Genomic DNA, 16,580 nt, shown 5'->3' with positions numbered 1-16,580 from the left:
TGACTAAGCTATAGTATTAACTTTTTTTTTTTTTTTTTTACAATATGAGTTTGTTTATAATTAAAGGGGCGGGGCTAATGATAATTAGGCTCGTCTTGAAATCTTTAAATGTGACACACAGGAAAAAGTAGCTACTTAGCGAAAGTAAGCCGCAAAAATGTTGGTAATTGCAGCGTTAATTGCGTTTACGCTTAGTGTATTTTTGAGCAATGCTCAGGATCCACAGTTTCCCTGGCAGATGCCCCAATATCAGGCCGGTGGTTTATCATACTCGCCGGTTCTGAAAGAATTTCCCCAGCAAGAGATATTTCAGCTCCAGCAGGGCTTTTCACCGGAGCTGAGTGAGATGAGCTCCTCTTTCTCTAACTCTCAGCGATGTGTGGTGGAGCAGTATGAACGCATTGAGTGTGGAGAACCTGACATTACTTCAGCTGAATGTGAGGATATCAGCTGCTGTTATGATGTGCAGGGCTGTTACTATGCCAAAGCAGGTGAGTATGTCAGCGTGAAAATAATTGATTATGCTTTTTAGTGTCATTTTTTTGTACTTTTATTTCTCCCTTATTGAATGTTTTTAATAAGTCTCTTCTGCTCACCAAGCCTGCATTTATTTGATCCAATGTACAGCAAAACTGTACAATTTTGAAATAGTTTTACTATTTTACAACTGTTTTCTATTTGAACATATTTAAAAATGTAATTCATTTCTGTGAATTCAAAACTGACTTTTTAGCATCATTACTCCAGTCACATGATCCCTCAGAAATGATTCTGATTTGCTGCTCAAAAAACATTATTATTATGATAATAATGTTGAAAACAGCTGAGTATTTTTTTTTTCAGGTTTCTTTGATGAATAGAAAGTTCAGAAGAACAGCGTTTATCTGAAATAGAAGTCTTTTGTAACATTTTAAATGTCTTTATCACTTTTGATCAATTTAAAGTAATCTTGCTAAATAAAAGTATTACTTCCTATAATTGTACTGACTCTCTTTTAAATGGTATAGTATAATGTATAATGTTACAAAAGCTTTTTATTTCAGATAAATGCTGATCTTTGGATTTTTCTATTTATCAAAGGATCCTGAAAAAACGTCAGCTGTTATAAATATTGATGATTATAATGATGATGATGATAATAATAATAATAATAATAATACTAATAATAATAATGTTCTTGAACAGAAAATCAGCAAATTAGAATGATTTCTAAAGGATCATGTGACAGATTGGAGTAATGATGCTAAAAATTATCTTTGATCACAGGAACATTAACATTTTAAAATGTATTCAAATAGAAAGTGATCATTTTAAATTGGTAAAAAAAAAATCACAAATATTTTGCTGTATTTTGTCTTCAGTACGGCATGATCATTCAGAAATCATTCTATTATTCTGATTTGGTTCTGTGCTGTGTTGTGTGGAAACAAAAATATAATTTAAAATATAATTTTATTTTATAGAAACCATCTACATTGAATAAATCACTGTTATGAGTTGTCATCAGTGGAGTGATACTACAGGTTTACCCAAAATATCACAGTAAAACTTTGATTACTAGTAAATAAAAAATATATATAATTAATTGTACAGTTACACTGCTTATATACAGTCAAGCCCGAAATTATTCATACCCCTGGCAAATTCTGACTTAAAGTTACTTTTATTCAACCAGCAAGTTTTTATTTTTATTTTTTTTTTTTATTAGAAATGACACAGATGTCTCCCAGAAGATAATAAGATGATGTACAAGAGGCATCATTGTGGAAAAAATGATTACTCCTCTTTTATTTACATTTGAACAAAAAGTGGCATGTCCAAAATTATTCATACCCTTCTCAATAATCAATAGAAAAACCTTTATTGGCTATTAGAGCAATCAAACGCTTCCTAAAATTCCTAGAAATTCCTAAAAACAGCTTTTTGCATGTCTCCACTGGTATTTTTGCCCATTCATCTTTAGCGATGAGCTCCAACTCTTTCAGGTTGGAGGTTGCCATCACCCTGATCTTTAGCTCCCTCCACAGATTCTCAGTTGGATTTAAGTCAGGACTCTGGCTGGGCCACTGCAAAACGTTAATGTTTTTGTCTGCTAACCATTTCTTCACCACTTTTGCTGTGTGTTTTGGGTCGTTGTCGTGCTGAAATGTCCACTTGTGCCCAAGGCCAAGTTTCTCTGCAGACTGCCTGATGTTGTTGAGAATTGATGTATTGCTCCTTTTTCATGGTGCCGTTAAATGTGATTAGGTTCGCTGGCTATTTTTTTTCCCACAATGATGCCTCTTGTACATTGTCTTATTATCTTTTGGGAGAAGCCTGTGTCATTTCCTGATTGAATAAAAGTAACTTTGTCAGAATTTGCCAGGGGTATGAATAATTTCAGGCTTGACTGTATATATATGTGTGTGTGTGTGTGTGTGTGTGTGTGTGTGTGTGTGTATATATATAAGGCAGTGTAACTGTGAAATGCCTCCGTTACTGTATGCAAAACATTACATTGAAGTTCTTTTTCTTCCTGTTTGTTCTAGTTACTCTGCAGTGCACGACAGATGGACAGTTTGTTTTGGTGGTTGCACGAGATGCCACCATGCCACGCATCAGTTTAGATTCCATCCACATGCTGGAGAATGACCCGAGTGACCACTGCGCTCCTGTCGGCAGCACTGCCAGCTTTGCCATCTATCAGTTTACTGTCAGCTCCTGTGGCACCAGAATAAAGGTGGGTATGAATGGTGGGACAGCCTTTTAACATGAAAATTGTTGCATCATTTTGGTCACTATTATTTGTTCTCCATTATATAATTCAGGAAGAAAGCGGATTCGTTATTTATGAGAACATTGTGTCATCTGCGTATGAAGTGGGCCTTGGATCTCGTGGATCAATTATGAGAGACAGTTCTTATGAGTGAGGAGGCCTGTCTGTTTTTATGTTAAAGTTTTTGGTAACAATCAGTGGAAGGAGCCCAATATTTCCCATCTGTGTCTTAAAGGCTGAAGTTCCAGTGCAGGTATTCGGGATCCGCAGTTGAGGCTCTGGTGGTAGAGGTGAATACGGTTCCTCCGCCTCCCCCTGTCTCTCAGCAAGGCCCGCTCAGAGTGGAGCTCAGGCTCGCCAATGGACAGTGCGCCACTAAAGGATGCTCTGATGGTAGATTTAAATTTGACAGCATAACCAATTCAAGTCATTTTGTTAAAATGTGGCTTACCCAGTAAACTGTATGAGTTTTATCATTTAAGCACTTATTTAGCCAAATCATCCTGAAATGTTCCTGGTCAAACAAGTACAAGGTCCCGAATAGAAGTTCTCCAGGACCAGAAATGTTTCAGAGATTAGTCAATTTAAAGACACAGTACAAAAGTAACAGTAATTTCTACACTGTCATTCAAACAAATGAGGTTGGTAAGATTTTTTTTTTTTTAAATAAGTTTGTAATGCACACCAAGGCTGCATTCATTTAAATAAAAAATACAGTAAAACCGTAATATTGTAAAATACCAAAACACTTTAAAATAACTTTTCTTGTTTTAATTTATTAAATATACCCCTCTGTAATCAGTAAGATTTGTAATGTTTTTAAAAAGACTAATCTGCTCATCAAGGTTGTGTTTAATTGATTAAAATGCAGAAAAACACAATATTGTGAAATGTTATTGCAATTTAAAATAGTGGTTTTCTATTTTAATATACTTCCAAACAGAATTTATTTTGACAATTTATGACACAAGGATGAATTTTCAGCATCATTAATAATCCTTCAGAAATCATTCTAATATGCTGATTACGGTTGATCTGCTTAGTAATTCCTTTTTTTTTTTTTTTTTTTTTCTTGTGACAATTTTTCTGGATTCTTTGAATAAAATCATTAAAAAGAACAGCATTTATATAAAATACACTTTTGTAACCATATACACTATCGTTCAAAGTTTGGGATCAGTAATCTTTTCTTTTTTTTTTTTTCAGCAAGGGTGTGTTAAATGGATAAAAAATGATAGTAAAGACTTATTGTAAAAGATTTGTATTTTGAATAAAGTGTTCTTTTTAAAAACCTTTTCATTTATTCAAGAATCCTGAAAAAAGCATCACAGGTTTAAAAAAATATTAAGCAGCACAACTGTTTCCAACATTTATAACGAATAAGCATATTAGAATGATTTCTGAAAGATCATGTGACATTAAAATATTATGTATTTTTTTTCTGGTTTTTTTTTTTTTTTTTTTGATCAAATAAATGGAACTTTGATGAGCATAAGAGGGGAAAAAAATTAAGTTTTACTGATCCCAGACTTTTGAATGGCAGTGTAATTTATTCCTATGATGCAAAGCTGAAATTTTAGCATCCTTACTCCAGTATTCAGTGTCACATGATCCTTCAGAAGTCATTCTAATATGCTTATTTGTTGCTCAAGATGCATTTCTTATTATTACTAATGTTGAAATAAGTGTACTGTAAAACTACCTTGAATACCACTAAAATGGAATTCATTCATTACCAGGTCAAAGACTAATATTGTACAATGTGATGCAGTTAATTCATTGAATATTCTCCTCATGTATTTAAGAGGATATGTACACCTCGTACTACTCTGAGGCGGACTACCCTGTTACTAAAGTGTTGAGAGAACCTGTGTATGTGGAGGTGCGGATTCTGGAGAGGACTGATCCAAACCTGGTCCTTGTCCTGAACCACTGCTGGTCCACTTCCAATGCTGAACCCCTGAGCCTGCCTCAGTGGGACCTTGTGATAAATGGGTAAACCGAAACTTATCTAAATAAGTTTAAGGGAATGAAAATGCCTCTAATTATGCAAATCACTGGTTTCTTATTACTCTTTATAGCTGTCCATATAAGGATGACCATTACCTGACCACAGTGCTTCCTGTTGGACACTCAGGACTGCAGTACCCGTCTCATTACAAACGCTTCGTTATGAAGATGTTCACCTTTGTAGATCAGTCCTCACTTGTGCCTCTGCAGGAAAAGGTATGTATTGTCTTGGCCACCACATTTCTTCTTAGCTGTCACTTTTTTAATTCTGCCACATCTTTACCAGATTTTTATTCACTGCACTGCGTCTGTTTGCCATCCCTCCATCACTGAGTCATGTGAGCCCAGCTGTGGCAGCAGGACAGGTGAGTGCATTATAGAATATTCTAGATGTTGTGGTGAATGATTTATGATGATGATGACCATAATAATAATAATAATAATAATAATAATATGAATAATAATAATTCATATTGCTATTAATAACAATTATATCAACTTATTACTATTATTATTATTTATGATAATACATAGTTGTATAATGTATTATTATTATTTAAATGAAATAATAATTGTTGTTATTATTATGATAATTATTTTTTATTTATTTATAAAATATTTTTAATATTTATAAATAATATAATACATTAGTTGTATAATATATTTATTATTAAAGGAATATAATAATAATATTTATTGTTATTGTTGTTAAATTTTGATTTCTTAATATTTATGAATAATATTACATTAATTGTATAATCTATTTATTATTATTTACATTGTCATTTAGCTTTTATTATTAACATTTAGTCATTTAGCTTTATTATTATTATTATTATTATTATTATTATTATTGTTGCCCTTAAGGAAACAAGAATTATTAATAATTATTATAAATTTTTAAAAATAAAGTTAATTTAATAATTGATGGCATTATTATATTATTATATTCCTTAAAATATTTACATTTAGTAGTTTAGCTTTTATATGATTATAATTTTATCATTATTAATATTTAAACACTTTAAATATTTACAATAATTTAAAGAGTAATAATACAAGTAATACATTTTACAAGAATAATAATTATTCATATTTACATTTATATTTAGTCATTTAGCTTCTAAATTATAATTACAATAAATATTATTACATTAACATTTTCAATAATTAATATTATTATTATTTACGTTTATTAAGCAGATGCTTTATTATATTATTATTATTAAATCATTTAATAAACCCATTAAATTACTACAATAATAATAATAATTTATTATTATTATTATTTATTATGAAGAACAAATATAAATTTGTAGTAGTAATATTTTGTTTTTATTTTTGTCTTGTTATTCATTATCAATATAATATTATGTATTAACACCGGGCATGATTTAATTACAAAAAATTAACATTTAATAAATATTAAAAATGATCAACAACAAAAATATTAACTGTTAAATTACTATTTGAAACCATAATGTAACATTTAATAGAAGTATAATAATACTAATAATTTGTATTATTAATGCCGCTTAAACTAATTTATTTATTTATTTATTTACTTTTTTTAATTTTCCTGTCCTTTAGAAAGGTCCGTTTCAGACAACTTGAACAATTCTGAGGGAAAGGTCATCGTTTCGAGTGGGGAGGTCATACTTCTATCCCATTTGCCAATTTCTGAAAATTTAGCGGATGAGGAAGGTATGAAAGCGACTTATTAACATTTTATTTAACATTTCAGTGAACAAACCATGCAAACTAGCTTCGACCTGGAAACTTTTGCCTCTTCTAGTCCCGCAGATTTTGGATTACGGTTTATGGGCAGCAGGAGCTCTCACGATGCTCGGTGTCTGTGGGCTTCTGGTGGCTGTTGTAATTCATCAGGCCAAACCTCGGCCTCAGCCCGCTCCAGTGTAACATTAATAAAACTACCATAAAAAAAGTGACCTCCTGTGCAACACTTGTATCGATCAGACTAAGAATGGTTTATTTAAGAACATTTATTGCTGAGACTTAACAATAGACCAGTGTTTGACATTTCTAATATATACAAGAACAAATCTACAACCAATATATCAAAACATAGTCTATACAAAAATGCCTTCCAGTGCGTTATGCAGTGACATTTCCCTTCTCTTCTGCTTTTGGATATTCCATTTCCATCGACATTAAAAACTCTACAGGGGAAGAACACAACATGCATGTAATATTCATGCAGATTTAATTATTCAGTTTTGAACACCAATAAATGTTCAGAAAGAATACTGGTTTGTTATGTACCTACTAAGGTGCAATATATACAGTACACCACCGTTTAAACCATTGGGTAACATGTTTACAAGTGAGCAGTGAATTTTAAAATCCTGTAGCATTTACCTTCTGTGTGGTCGATATCTGGACGCATTGACATCAGAACCCAGGCCAGCCCAACCAGCAAAGTGACCACCAGGTTTACTATGATCCAGGGGTAAAGAAAGCTGCGCTCTGAGCCTGGTTGCCTGAGAGGAGACACAACAACCGCTCGTCTCTTATTACTGTACAGCATTTACCCAGCATGCTCTAATGAGAGGCTCTTACCAGAGTGTGACATTATAGCTGGAGTACTGATTATAGAGATTGACGCGATCGCTCGTCATCTGCTGGCTTAATGATAAAACGAGGGCACAAAAGTACACTGAAAAGTAAAGGTGTACATTACATATTGCTTTTGCATGAGTACATAAATCCATTTTTTTTTTTTTTTTTATGTGATAAACTCACAGAAGGAGGCAAGCGCCACAGGACTGAGAGTCCGTAAACTCTTCATGGCTGTAGTGGCTTTGGCAAGATTTAACCTGTTAGAGAGAGAATAAACATCTGTTTAATCTCAAGGGCTCAGACATTTATAAATACTGTTTACTGGAGTGTTTGTGATTTTGGGGCTTCACCTGTCGAAGGCAGAGACCGTGCTGAGGGCCAGCAACAGGTAGAGCAGGGACTGTGCAGGGTAGGCCAGAGTATGATATTGCTGGAGTAGGTTGGAAAGAGTGCTCATCTGTTCCCCAGCCAAAACATACACCACAATGATATTCCACACTGTGTAACCAGCCAGGAAGCCATGAGAAAATAGGCCAATCACCCTGTGCAGTAACAACAGACAAGGTTTAAAAAAAAACTCTTTGCACAAATGTACACTAGCTTTTGGGGGTCAGTGAGAAAATAAATTAAATGAATAAATAAAGCAAGGATGTGTGAAATTGATCAAAGGTGAAGACATTTAGAATGTTGAAAAAAAGGAACACAGTTTCCATTAAAAACTTATCAATATTGATAATATTACCTAAGCACCAAATCAGCATATTAGAATGATTTCTGAGGGATCATGTGACACTGGCTAGAGTAATGGCTGCTACATATTCGGCTTTGCCATTATAAAAAGATATAATATAAAACTGTTCTTTTAAATTGTAAGAATGTACTTGTGCTGTACTTTTATGCAGCACATGAAATAAATGCAGCCTTGGTGAGCATAAAAGACTTTTGAACGGTGATATATTTACACCAACACATAATCTCTTGTGTTAATTGGTATATACAGTTGGGGTCAAAAGTTTACATACGCCTTGCAGAATCTGCAAAATGTAATTTTTTCTTTTTTACCAAAATAAAACAAAGGACAAAAAAGCAGGAAAATATACTAAGACAACCCCCCCATCCCCCCCCCCCCCCATATAATGATTTGCGGTTGTCGGTTGGGAAAATTAACCGAAATGAGCATCCCTAATAGCTAGCAAATACAAGTAAGTTAATGTTAATGCAGCTTAAACATCCTGCCATAGTGGAAAATCACTCAAAATCGATCATCTAATCCCGGGGTCTTCAACTAAAACGGCTTGAGGTCCGGTAATGAACCCTGCGCACCACCCGAGCTCCGGACAATTATATATAAAAAACTTGTTTTTTTTTTGTTTGTTTTTTGCGAGACCAGGGTATCTGCAGCACACCGTCGTGGTTTAAAATATAAATATGTATAAAAATACAGTATAAAAAGATATATTTACAATATTTTGCGACGTAACCCCAAAATAATGCATTTCCCATCAACGTTTTTCACTCACTGAAAGCTACATCTGTCTGCCGATCTCTGCTCTCCTCACAGCACGGAAGATTGCACCCAAACGCTGACCCTAGTGTGCTTGATATAAATGTATTTATTAGAAATAGCGTTTGGCATTTTTTTTTTTTTATTATGTCAAAAGCTTTCACGGTCCGCATGGACGCATCTTGCGGTCCGGAATCATACTTCGCCATCTGCCATTTGCGAACGGTCGCAAATACGTGACATAGAGGTCACATTTTCAGGTCGAAAAATCCGGAATTCCGGATTAATCCGGTAAAAAATCACATCCCTGATAAAAGGGATCAGACAAAATGCATGTTGTTTTTTATTTAGTACTGACCTGAATAAGATAATTTTACATAACTATATGTTTACATATTAGTCCACAAAAGAAAATTATAGTAGAATTTATAAAAATGGCCCTGTTCAAAAGTTTACATACACATGATTCTTAATACTGTGTTGTTACCTCAATGATCCACAATCTAATTCTCCGGTTTCTCAACATTTTTGTGAATTTGAACCCTATTATGTATAGTTATTTTTTCCAACCTGGAAAAGATGTATATTAAGGAAATAAAGTAATTAAATTTTTTAAGAAACCTTGATATTGTTCCCACCCTGTTCTGCCACATTCCGATACCATTATTCTCATTCATATTGATGTAAAAAATCAGATCTTTTCCCAGTCTTAAAGGCACCTTATGCATAAAACGGATAGTTCACCCAAAAATGAAAATTCTGTCATTAATTACTCGCCCTCATGTCATGCCATGCCATAAGGGGAACAGTTGTGAATGTGCATCAAAGACTGACACGGAAGAGAAGAAATTGTTAAATAAAGTCATTATAAATAAAGTCTTTGCAATGTCCTTACTACCTTTCTAGGCCTTAAACGTGTCAGTTGCATTGCTGTCTATGCAGGGTTAGAAAGCTCTTGGATTTTATCAACAATATCTTCATTTGTGTTCTGAAGATGAACAAAGGTCTTACAGGTTTAGAACGACTTGAGGGTGAGTAATTAATGATAGAATTTACATTTTTTAGTGAACTATCCCTTTAAGTTAAAAAGTCAAAAGTAGTTTTGCAGATTTATTGAAAAATAATGTCATTTAAAACTATAGTTGAAAGCACACCTGAAACCACTGTGGACTCTCAAGGAGACATCTCTAGTGGTCCACATTGAGCGGCTGTCCATAAAGCTCTGCTCCATCGGGCCACTAGCCTTCCACTGTTCCACTCGCTCAGCTGCTTGAAAACGTCCTGCCACCAAAGAAACATGGTCACTCAACCTTTATTTCATAATGTGAGGAATAAACTACATACAAACTTCAACTTACAAATACTTTAATGTTTTGATGTCAAAATTGCAATGTACACTACCAGTCAAAAGTTTTTTTTTATTTTAAAATAACAGCTTTCTTTTCTATTTGAATATATTTTAAAATGTAATTTATTCCTGATTTCAAAGCCTAATTTTCAGTATCATTACTCCAGTCTTTAGTGTCACATGATCCTTCAGAAATCATTCTAATATGCTGATTTGCTGTTCAAGGAGTATTTTTATTTTTATTAGGATTCTTTGACGAATAGAAAGATCCAAAGATTTGCATTTACCTGAAATAAAAAGCTTTTGTAACATTATACACTATACCATTCAAAAGTTTGGAGTCAACATAATTTTCTCTTTTTTGGAGGAGGGAAGAAACTATAAAAAATGAACGCTTTTATTTAGCAAGGATGCTTTAAACTGATCAAAAGACATTTATAATGTATAATGTACAAAAGATTTCTATTTCAGATAAATGCTGTTCTTCTGAACTTTCTATTCATCAAAGAAACCTGAAAAAATTCTAATCAGCTGTTTTCAACAAAAATAATACATGTTTTGTTTTTGTTTTTGAGCAGCAAATCCAAAAATTTGAATGACTTCTAAAGGATAATGTGACTGGAGTAATGATGCTAAAAATTCAGCTTTGAAATCACAGGAATAAATTACATTTTAATATACATTCAAATAGATAGCAGTTATTTTTAAATAGTAAAAATATATGCACTTTGGGTCAAATAAGTGCAGGCTTGGAGAGCAGAAGTAATTTCTTTAAAAAACATTACAAATCTCACTGTCCAAAATCTTTTGGCTGGGAGCGTATGAATTAACAAACAGTCTTAAACACCTACACACCATATACACAATATTCTGCTTAAAAACTTACGGCTCCTCTCCACAAAAACCTTCCCCACAGGTTGGCTCTGCCCTTGGGGAGCAGCGAACAAGGAATGCTGGGGGACGGGCGCCTGGGGGTCTGTGATGATATCATCATCCTCTACGTCCAGCTCGTTGTTGGACTGTGTTTCTGTCACTTTAGGTTTCACTCTGGAAAAAGAAAGAAATATAAAGTTTTAGCGACATGTATATAAAACATCTGCAACCTTTTATTTACCAGTTTAAGATAAGAAAAAGGACTTACTTCCTCTTTTTTGGTTTGCGTGTCACCTCTTCGTCGGTGTTCTGATCCACCATATCTCCATTTGACACCAGGTCTGTCTGATCTCCCTCCACATCTGACCAATCAGAGCAAATCAGCACAATTTATGTTAACAAAATGAGCTGAAATGAACAAGACATGCTATTGAAAAGTGTTTCTACCAATGGCTTGTGCTTTCTTCTTCTTTTTCCTCCTTTGTGGAGGATTTTCCAAAGGTTCTGGGGTCAAAGGTTCCTGACATTCAGATTGTCTGCGACTGGCAAGTCCTCCCATTTCCATTCCACCATCTACAAAAGTCAAGGGTGAAACAAACTCATCACATGCACACAATGCTTCCAAAGGTGATACCAACCAGTCAAGTTTGGTTGGTTGTAAGGTCTAGTATCCAGACTCTGGTGGAAGATGTTGACAGTGTAACATCTGGTCCCAAAAATGCATATTTCTCTCTCTTTTCACAGCCATTCAAAAGTAGCCCTGTGTTGTAGTTTGTAAAATGTGTACATGATTCTAACACAGTTTGGAAAAGTATGGCAAAACAAGTCTAATTTGCTGATCTTTAAACCACTTAAACATGTCAAAATGGGAACCTGCCAATACACAGCAGTTTAAAGACAAAAACACAAATCAATTAATGAAACATCAAAAATCTAAAAGATAAAAATAAAATTATTACAATAATTGTTCAAACACATTTTTTTACTTCAATTGTTTCCCAAAAGTTAGAGCAAAAATTACAAAAATATGGTTTGTAGGACCAAAGCATCATAATTTATGAAAACTGAATTTAAAAAATGCAGTTAACTAAAACCAGAAAATAGTTTAATTTGAAGTGCTAAAATAATAAATCTAAATGAACTACAATTTAAAAATAACACATTATACTTTAAAATAAATTAAAATGACAAAAGCAAATAAAAATGCCCCCAATAAAATTACAAATTATAAGTAAAATTATTATTTCAAACAAAAACTACAATGATATATCAGTGATACTAAAATAACACTGGTTTGAACCAATATACAAAGCTACATTTCTGTAATAGGACTTTTGATTAAAAACCTTACAGTTTCGGAGATTTAGCCCTTGTGACAACTAGCCCCATTCTCTCCTATCTCCTATGTTCTGCTTATATCACCTAAACTCACCGTCATGTTCATCCACACTCTCCACATCCCTCTTGGCCTTCTTTTTCCTACTCTTTGGAGCAGGAATCTCCTCTTTTTAGGACAACAGAAAAAGCTTTATTATATAATTAACATCAACTGACCAAAAACATAAAGGGAAATCAATCAAACAGACACATCATAAAACATTAAACATTATTACTTACTTAAATACATAAGTCTAGACTGAGAAATCTCAAATGTGAAAAACATTTCGAAGAGAAACACTGACCTGCTATGTCCTGACTGTGTGTTTAAAGGTAAAATGAAGAAAGAGGAAGGCAAATAAGTGCTTATTACTTTTCTGTATGAAAGTACAATTTAACCAACATTTAATCTGCTAGGTGATCTTACCTTGGCATAGATGGCAGCGCTCGCGGTCCCCGCTAAAATATTAAAAGTAATATTAGATTAGCAATAATCAGTTCCAATGAAATTCAAGCATCAGACACTGAACCTGAACATATTGAGGGTTCTACATTCATATATTGTACCTAATAAAGCTTACCACTGGCTTTTTCGCCATTCCACTCAAGAGTACAGGAAGAACACAAGAGAAGAAATGTGGACATTTGCGCATGTACAAACAAACATCTCTGAGCACTTAAAGCAAGGATTAATCTGAGTCTAAATCTGAGACGGGCATCTGCCAAGCAGCAGGATTATGTAAGGGAGGAGCTACTCAGAAATCACCATCGAATACTGTTACTCAACCTTCTGACATAAGCACACACCATTTATATTTTTTCTTGTATTTTTGATCAAATAAATGCAGCTTTGATGAGTATTAGGGTGTCAATGTCAGAATACAACAAGAAACCCTTAATAGCCCCAAAATGTGGCTTAATTTCCTTACGATTTAGGCATTTCTCAACCATACCAATCAATAAAGTAGATTTATCTTCTCAGATTTATTTTATGTGTATCTAAATGTACAGTTGAGGTCAAACATTTGCATACACTTTTCAGAATCTGAAAAACGTTAATTGTTTTACCAAAATAAGAGGGATCATACAAAATGCATGTTATTTTTTATTTAGTACTGACCTGAATAAGATATTTCACATAAAAGATGTTTACATACAGCCCACAAGAGAAAATAATACTAATAAATTCAATAGTTGAATTTATAAAAAATGACCCCGTTCAAAAGTTTACATACACTTAATTCTTAATACTGTGTTGTTATCTGAATGATCCACAGCTGTGTTTTCTGTTTAGTGATAGGTGTTTTGTTTGTCCTGAACAGTTAAACTGCCCACTGTTCTTCAGAAAAATCCTTTAGGTCTCACAAATTCTTTGGTTTTTCAGCATATTTGTGTATGCTCACTGATGCTTCAGAAGGAAAAACGATGCATTAAAAGCCAGGGGTGAACTTATTTTGTCTTCTGAGAAACATCTTCAGTAGCTTCTGAAGGACAGTACTAAATGAAAAAATATGATATTTAGGCAAAATAAGAAAAATGTACACATCTTCATTCTGTTCAAAAGTTTACACCCCTGTCTCTTAAAGCATTTTTTTTTTCTTCTGAAGTATCAGTGAGCGTTTGAACCTTCTGTAATAGTTGTACATACATGAGTCCCTAAGTTGTCCTCAATGTGAAAAAGATGTATCTCTAAACCATACAGTCATTGTTAGAAAGGGTTTAAATGCACACAAATGCTGAAAAACACAGAATTTGTGGGACCTGAAGGATTTTTTTCTGAAGAACAGCAAGCAGTTTAACTGTTAAGGACAAACAAGGGACTCATGAACAACTATCACAAAAAAAAAAAAAACACACAGTATGAAGAAACAAGTGTATGTAAACTTTGTAAGTATTTTCAACTCTATTATTTTCTCTTGTGGACTGTATGTAAACATATTTTACATGAAAGTATCTTATTCAGGTCAGTACTAAATAAACAATAACATGCATTTTATACGATCGCTCTTATTTTGGTAAAATAATTAACATATTGCAGATTCTGCAATGTGTATGTAAACTTTTGACCTCAACTGTACTCAGCTCAGTACTGACTAGATTTATTATTGCATTTATTTGCATTAATATGGTATTGCTTCAATCCAGACGTAATGTAAGAGGGTTAAACAGATTGCAATGGATAAACCCAGAAAGCCTAGTCCTCCACATTTACAAACCTACAGGGGGAGCAAAAGTCTATGACTCTCAGACAGTTTACCTTTATTACAACCGTTGTGCTTGTTAACGTGAAGCTTTTATTAGGAGAAATTAAACAGCACGGAAATGCTTAAGAACAACAGAGTAACTCAAGGGAATAGCATACACACAGAAAATGTCATGATGATCCCAAACTTACTCTCTGTCCTTGAGGAATTGGAGGGAGATCTCTTCTCCTTGTGCTGGGAACCTACGTATAATATCAAATAATATAATATAAATAATATATAGATTATAAGATGAAGTAACATTAGCTTAATTCACGCCTGTTAGTAACTGCTTGCAGACAAGTTAACTGTACAGAACAGGAAGCTTCTTATTCAAGCACGTAACAAACCTTTGCTTCCGTATCCATTCTTTGGAGTTGAATATAAGAGCTTTGTCGACTGAGGGAAACTATCTTTGTATTTTCATGTCGTTTGTGATCTGAGATTTTGTTTTGCACGTTGTCTATTGTTGATGTTGGCGACGAGTGGGCGTGTCTAACTTCTCTGACGTACTGTACGTACAAGAGGCGCGTAGAAATTGAGAACGTAAGTATACGTATATAAGGACGGCTGAAAATCACAGTACAATCAAAGACTTTGCTACAATGTACACGAAAAATAGATAACATTTACGTTTTAAGATACTGTTTCACTTATTTTGTAGACTATGTTGTACTATATACTTGTTTTCTAGAAACAGACTAATGTGATCCTGGACCACAAAACCAGTCTTAAGTAGCGCGGGTATGGCAAGCCGTTTTAGCCTAAAATATTCTAAGTGTTACTCGATGCAATTGCATTTTTACTAGTAACAATTCAATTAGAGAGCTTTATAATACAATTTGTACTAGTAACAATGCCCATTAGAGAGCTCTATTAAATTCCTAATAGAAACAATTATAATTAGAGAGCTCTCTAATTCAATTATTACTAGTAACAATTACGGTCACACTTTATATTAGGTGGCCTTAACTATTATGTACTTACATAAAGTACTTAATGTGGTCATATTGCATTGCAAAACACTTTTGCTTCTATTAAGGTGGGATATGGGTAAGGTTAGGGACAGGTTTGGTGGTTTGGGTAGGTTTAAGGGTGGGTTAGGGTGTAAGGGATGGGTCAACAGTGGTAATTACAGAAATTAATTACAAATGTAATTACATATGCTTTTAAGAAAGGATAAGTACAATGTAAAAACATGTATGTACACAATAAGTACATTGTAACAAATGATTAATTTAAATGTAAGTACACAGTAGTTAAGGCCACCTAATGTAAAGTGGGACCACAATTACGGAGCTCTACAAATTAATTTTTACTAGTCATATATCTCCATTGACTTCCATTCTTTTTTTAATTACAGAGCTCTACAATTGAATTATTACTAGTAAGAATTAAAATTAGAGCGCTCTCTAAATCTATTATTACAAGTAGTAATTCCAATTACAGAGCTCTCTAATTCAGTTTTTACTAGTAACAATTTCAATTAGAGAACTCTGTAATTTAATTAATACTAGTAAAATGCATTTACAGAGCTCTACAATTCAATTTTTACTAGTAAAAAACACATTAAAGATATGTTTAATTGCAGAGCTCTGTAATTGAATCAAAGAGCTCTCTAATTCAGTTCTTACTAGTAACAATTGAATTAGAGAGCCCTCTAAATGTATTTCTTACTAATAAAAAAAATTAATTAGAGAGCTCTCTAATTATAATTGTTACTAGTAAGAATGTAATTATGATGAGTAACGCTTATTATATTTTAGGCTAAAATGGCTTGCCATACACAGGTATATTTGTAGCAATAGCCAACAATATATTGTATGGGTCAAAATGATAGTTTTGCTTTTATGCCAAAAATCATGCAGATATTTTGTAAATTTAAGACCG

The 16,580-nt window shown here is 33.3% G+C and overlaps 2 protein-coding genes across 3 annotated transcripts; one reads left to right on the top strand and one right to left on the bottom strand.

Annotated features, from left to right (window-relative positions):
- The first annotated feature begins 157 nt into the window (after positions 1 to 157).
- Positions 158 to 6,711, top strand: zp2l2 (zona pellucida glycoprotein 2, like 2). Its single transcript, XM_073851689.1, has 9 exons — positions 158 to 491; positions 2,529 to 2,719; positions 2,808 to 2,905; positions 2,991 to 3,148; positions 4,561 to 4,750; positions 4,837 to 4,981; positions 5,052 to 5,130; positions 6,356 to 6,469; positions 6,561 to 6,711. Exons 1-9 carry the CDS (start codon positions 158 to 160, stop codon positions 6,683 to 6,685), a joined length of 1,434 nt encoding a protein of 477 aa, XP_073707790.1. The 3' UTR covers positions 6,686 to 6,711.
- Positions 6,712 to 6,750: 39 nt separating this feature from the next.
- Positions 6,751 to 15,165, bottom strand: tmem237b (transmembrane protein 237b). 2 transcript variants are annotated; one of them, XM_073851691.1, is made up of 14 exons: positions 15,041 to 15,165; positions 14,843 to 14,893; positions 12,875 to 12,906; positions 12,753 to 12,766; positions 12,503 to 12,574; positions 11,518 to 11,643; positions 11,339 to 11,432; positions 11,084 to 11,244; positions 10,004 to 10,130; positions 7,696 to 7,887; positions 7,529 to 7,602; positions 7,346 to 7,442; positions 7,145 to 7,266; positions 6,751 to 6,945 (listed from the first exon to the last, which is right to left on the bottom strand). In XM_073851691.1, the coding sequence occupies exons 1-14, from the start codon at positions 15,056 to 15,058 to the stop codon at positions 6,881 to 6,883; spliced, it is 1,245 nt and encodes a 414-aa protein (XP_073707792.1). In that variant the 5' UTR covers positions 15,059 to 15,165; the 3' UTR covers positions 6,751 to 6,880. The 2 variants fall into 2 exon arrangements, with proteins under 2 accessions (XP_073707792.1, XP_073707791.1); XM_073851690.1 differs by lacking the exons at positions 14,843 to 14,893; positions 15,041 to 15,165 and adding an exon at positions 13,029 to 13,723.
- Positions 15,166 to 16,580: the final 1,415 nt, after the last annotated feature.

The sequence above is a fragment of the Garra rufa genome, chromosome 12 (genome assembly GCF_049309525.1).
Source record: "Garra rufa chromosome 12, GarRuf1.0, whole genome shotgun sequence".
Lineage (NCBI taxonomy): Eukaryota > Metazoa > Chordata > Actinopteri > Cypriniformes > Cyprinidae > Garra > Garra rufa.
Note: the sequence above shows the minus strand (reverse complement) of the source record. Positions and strands in the feature narration are given on the sequence as shown.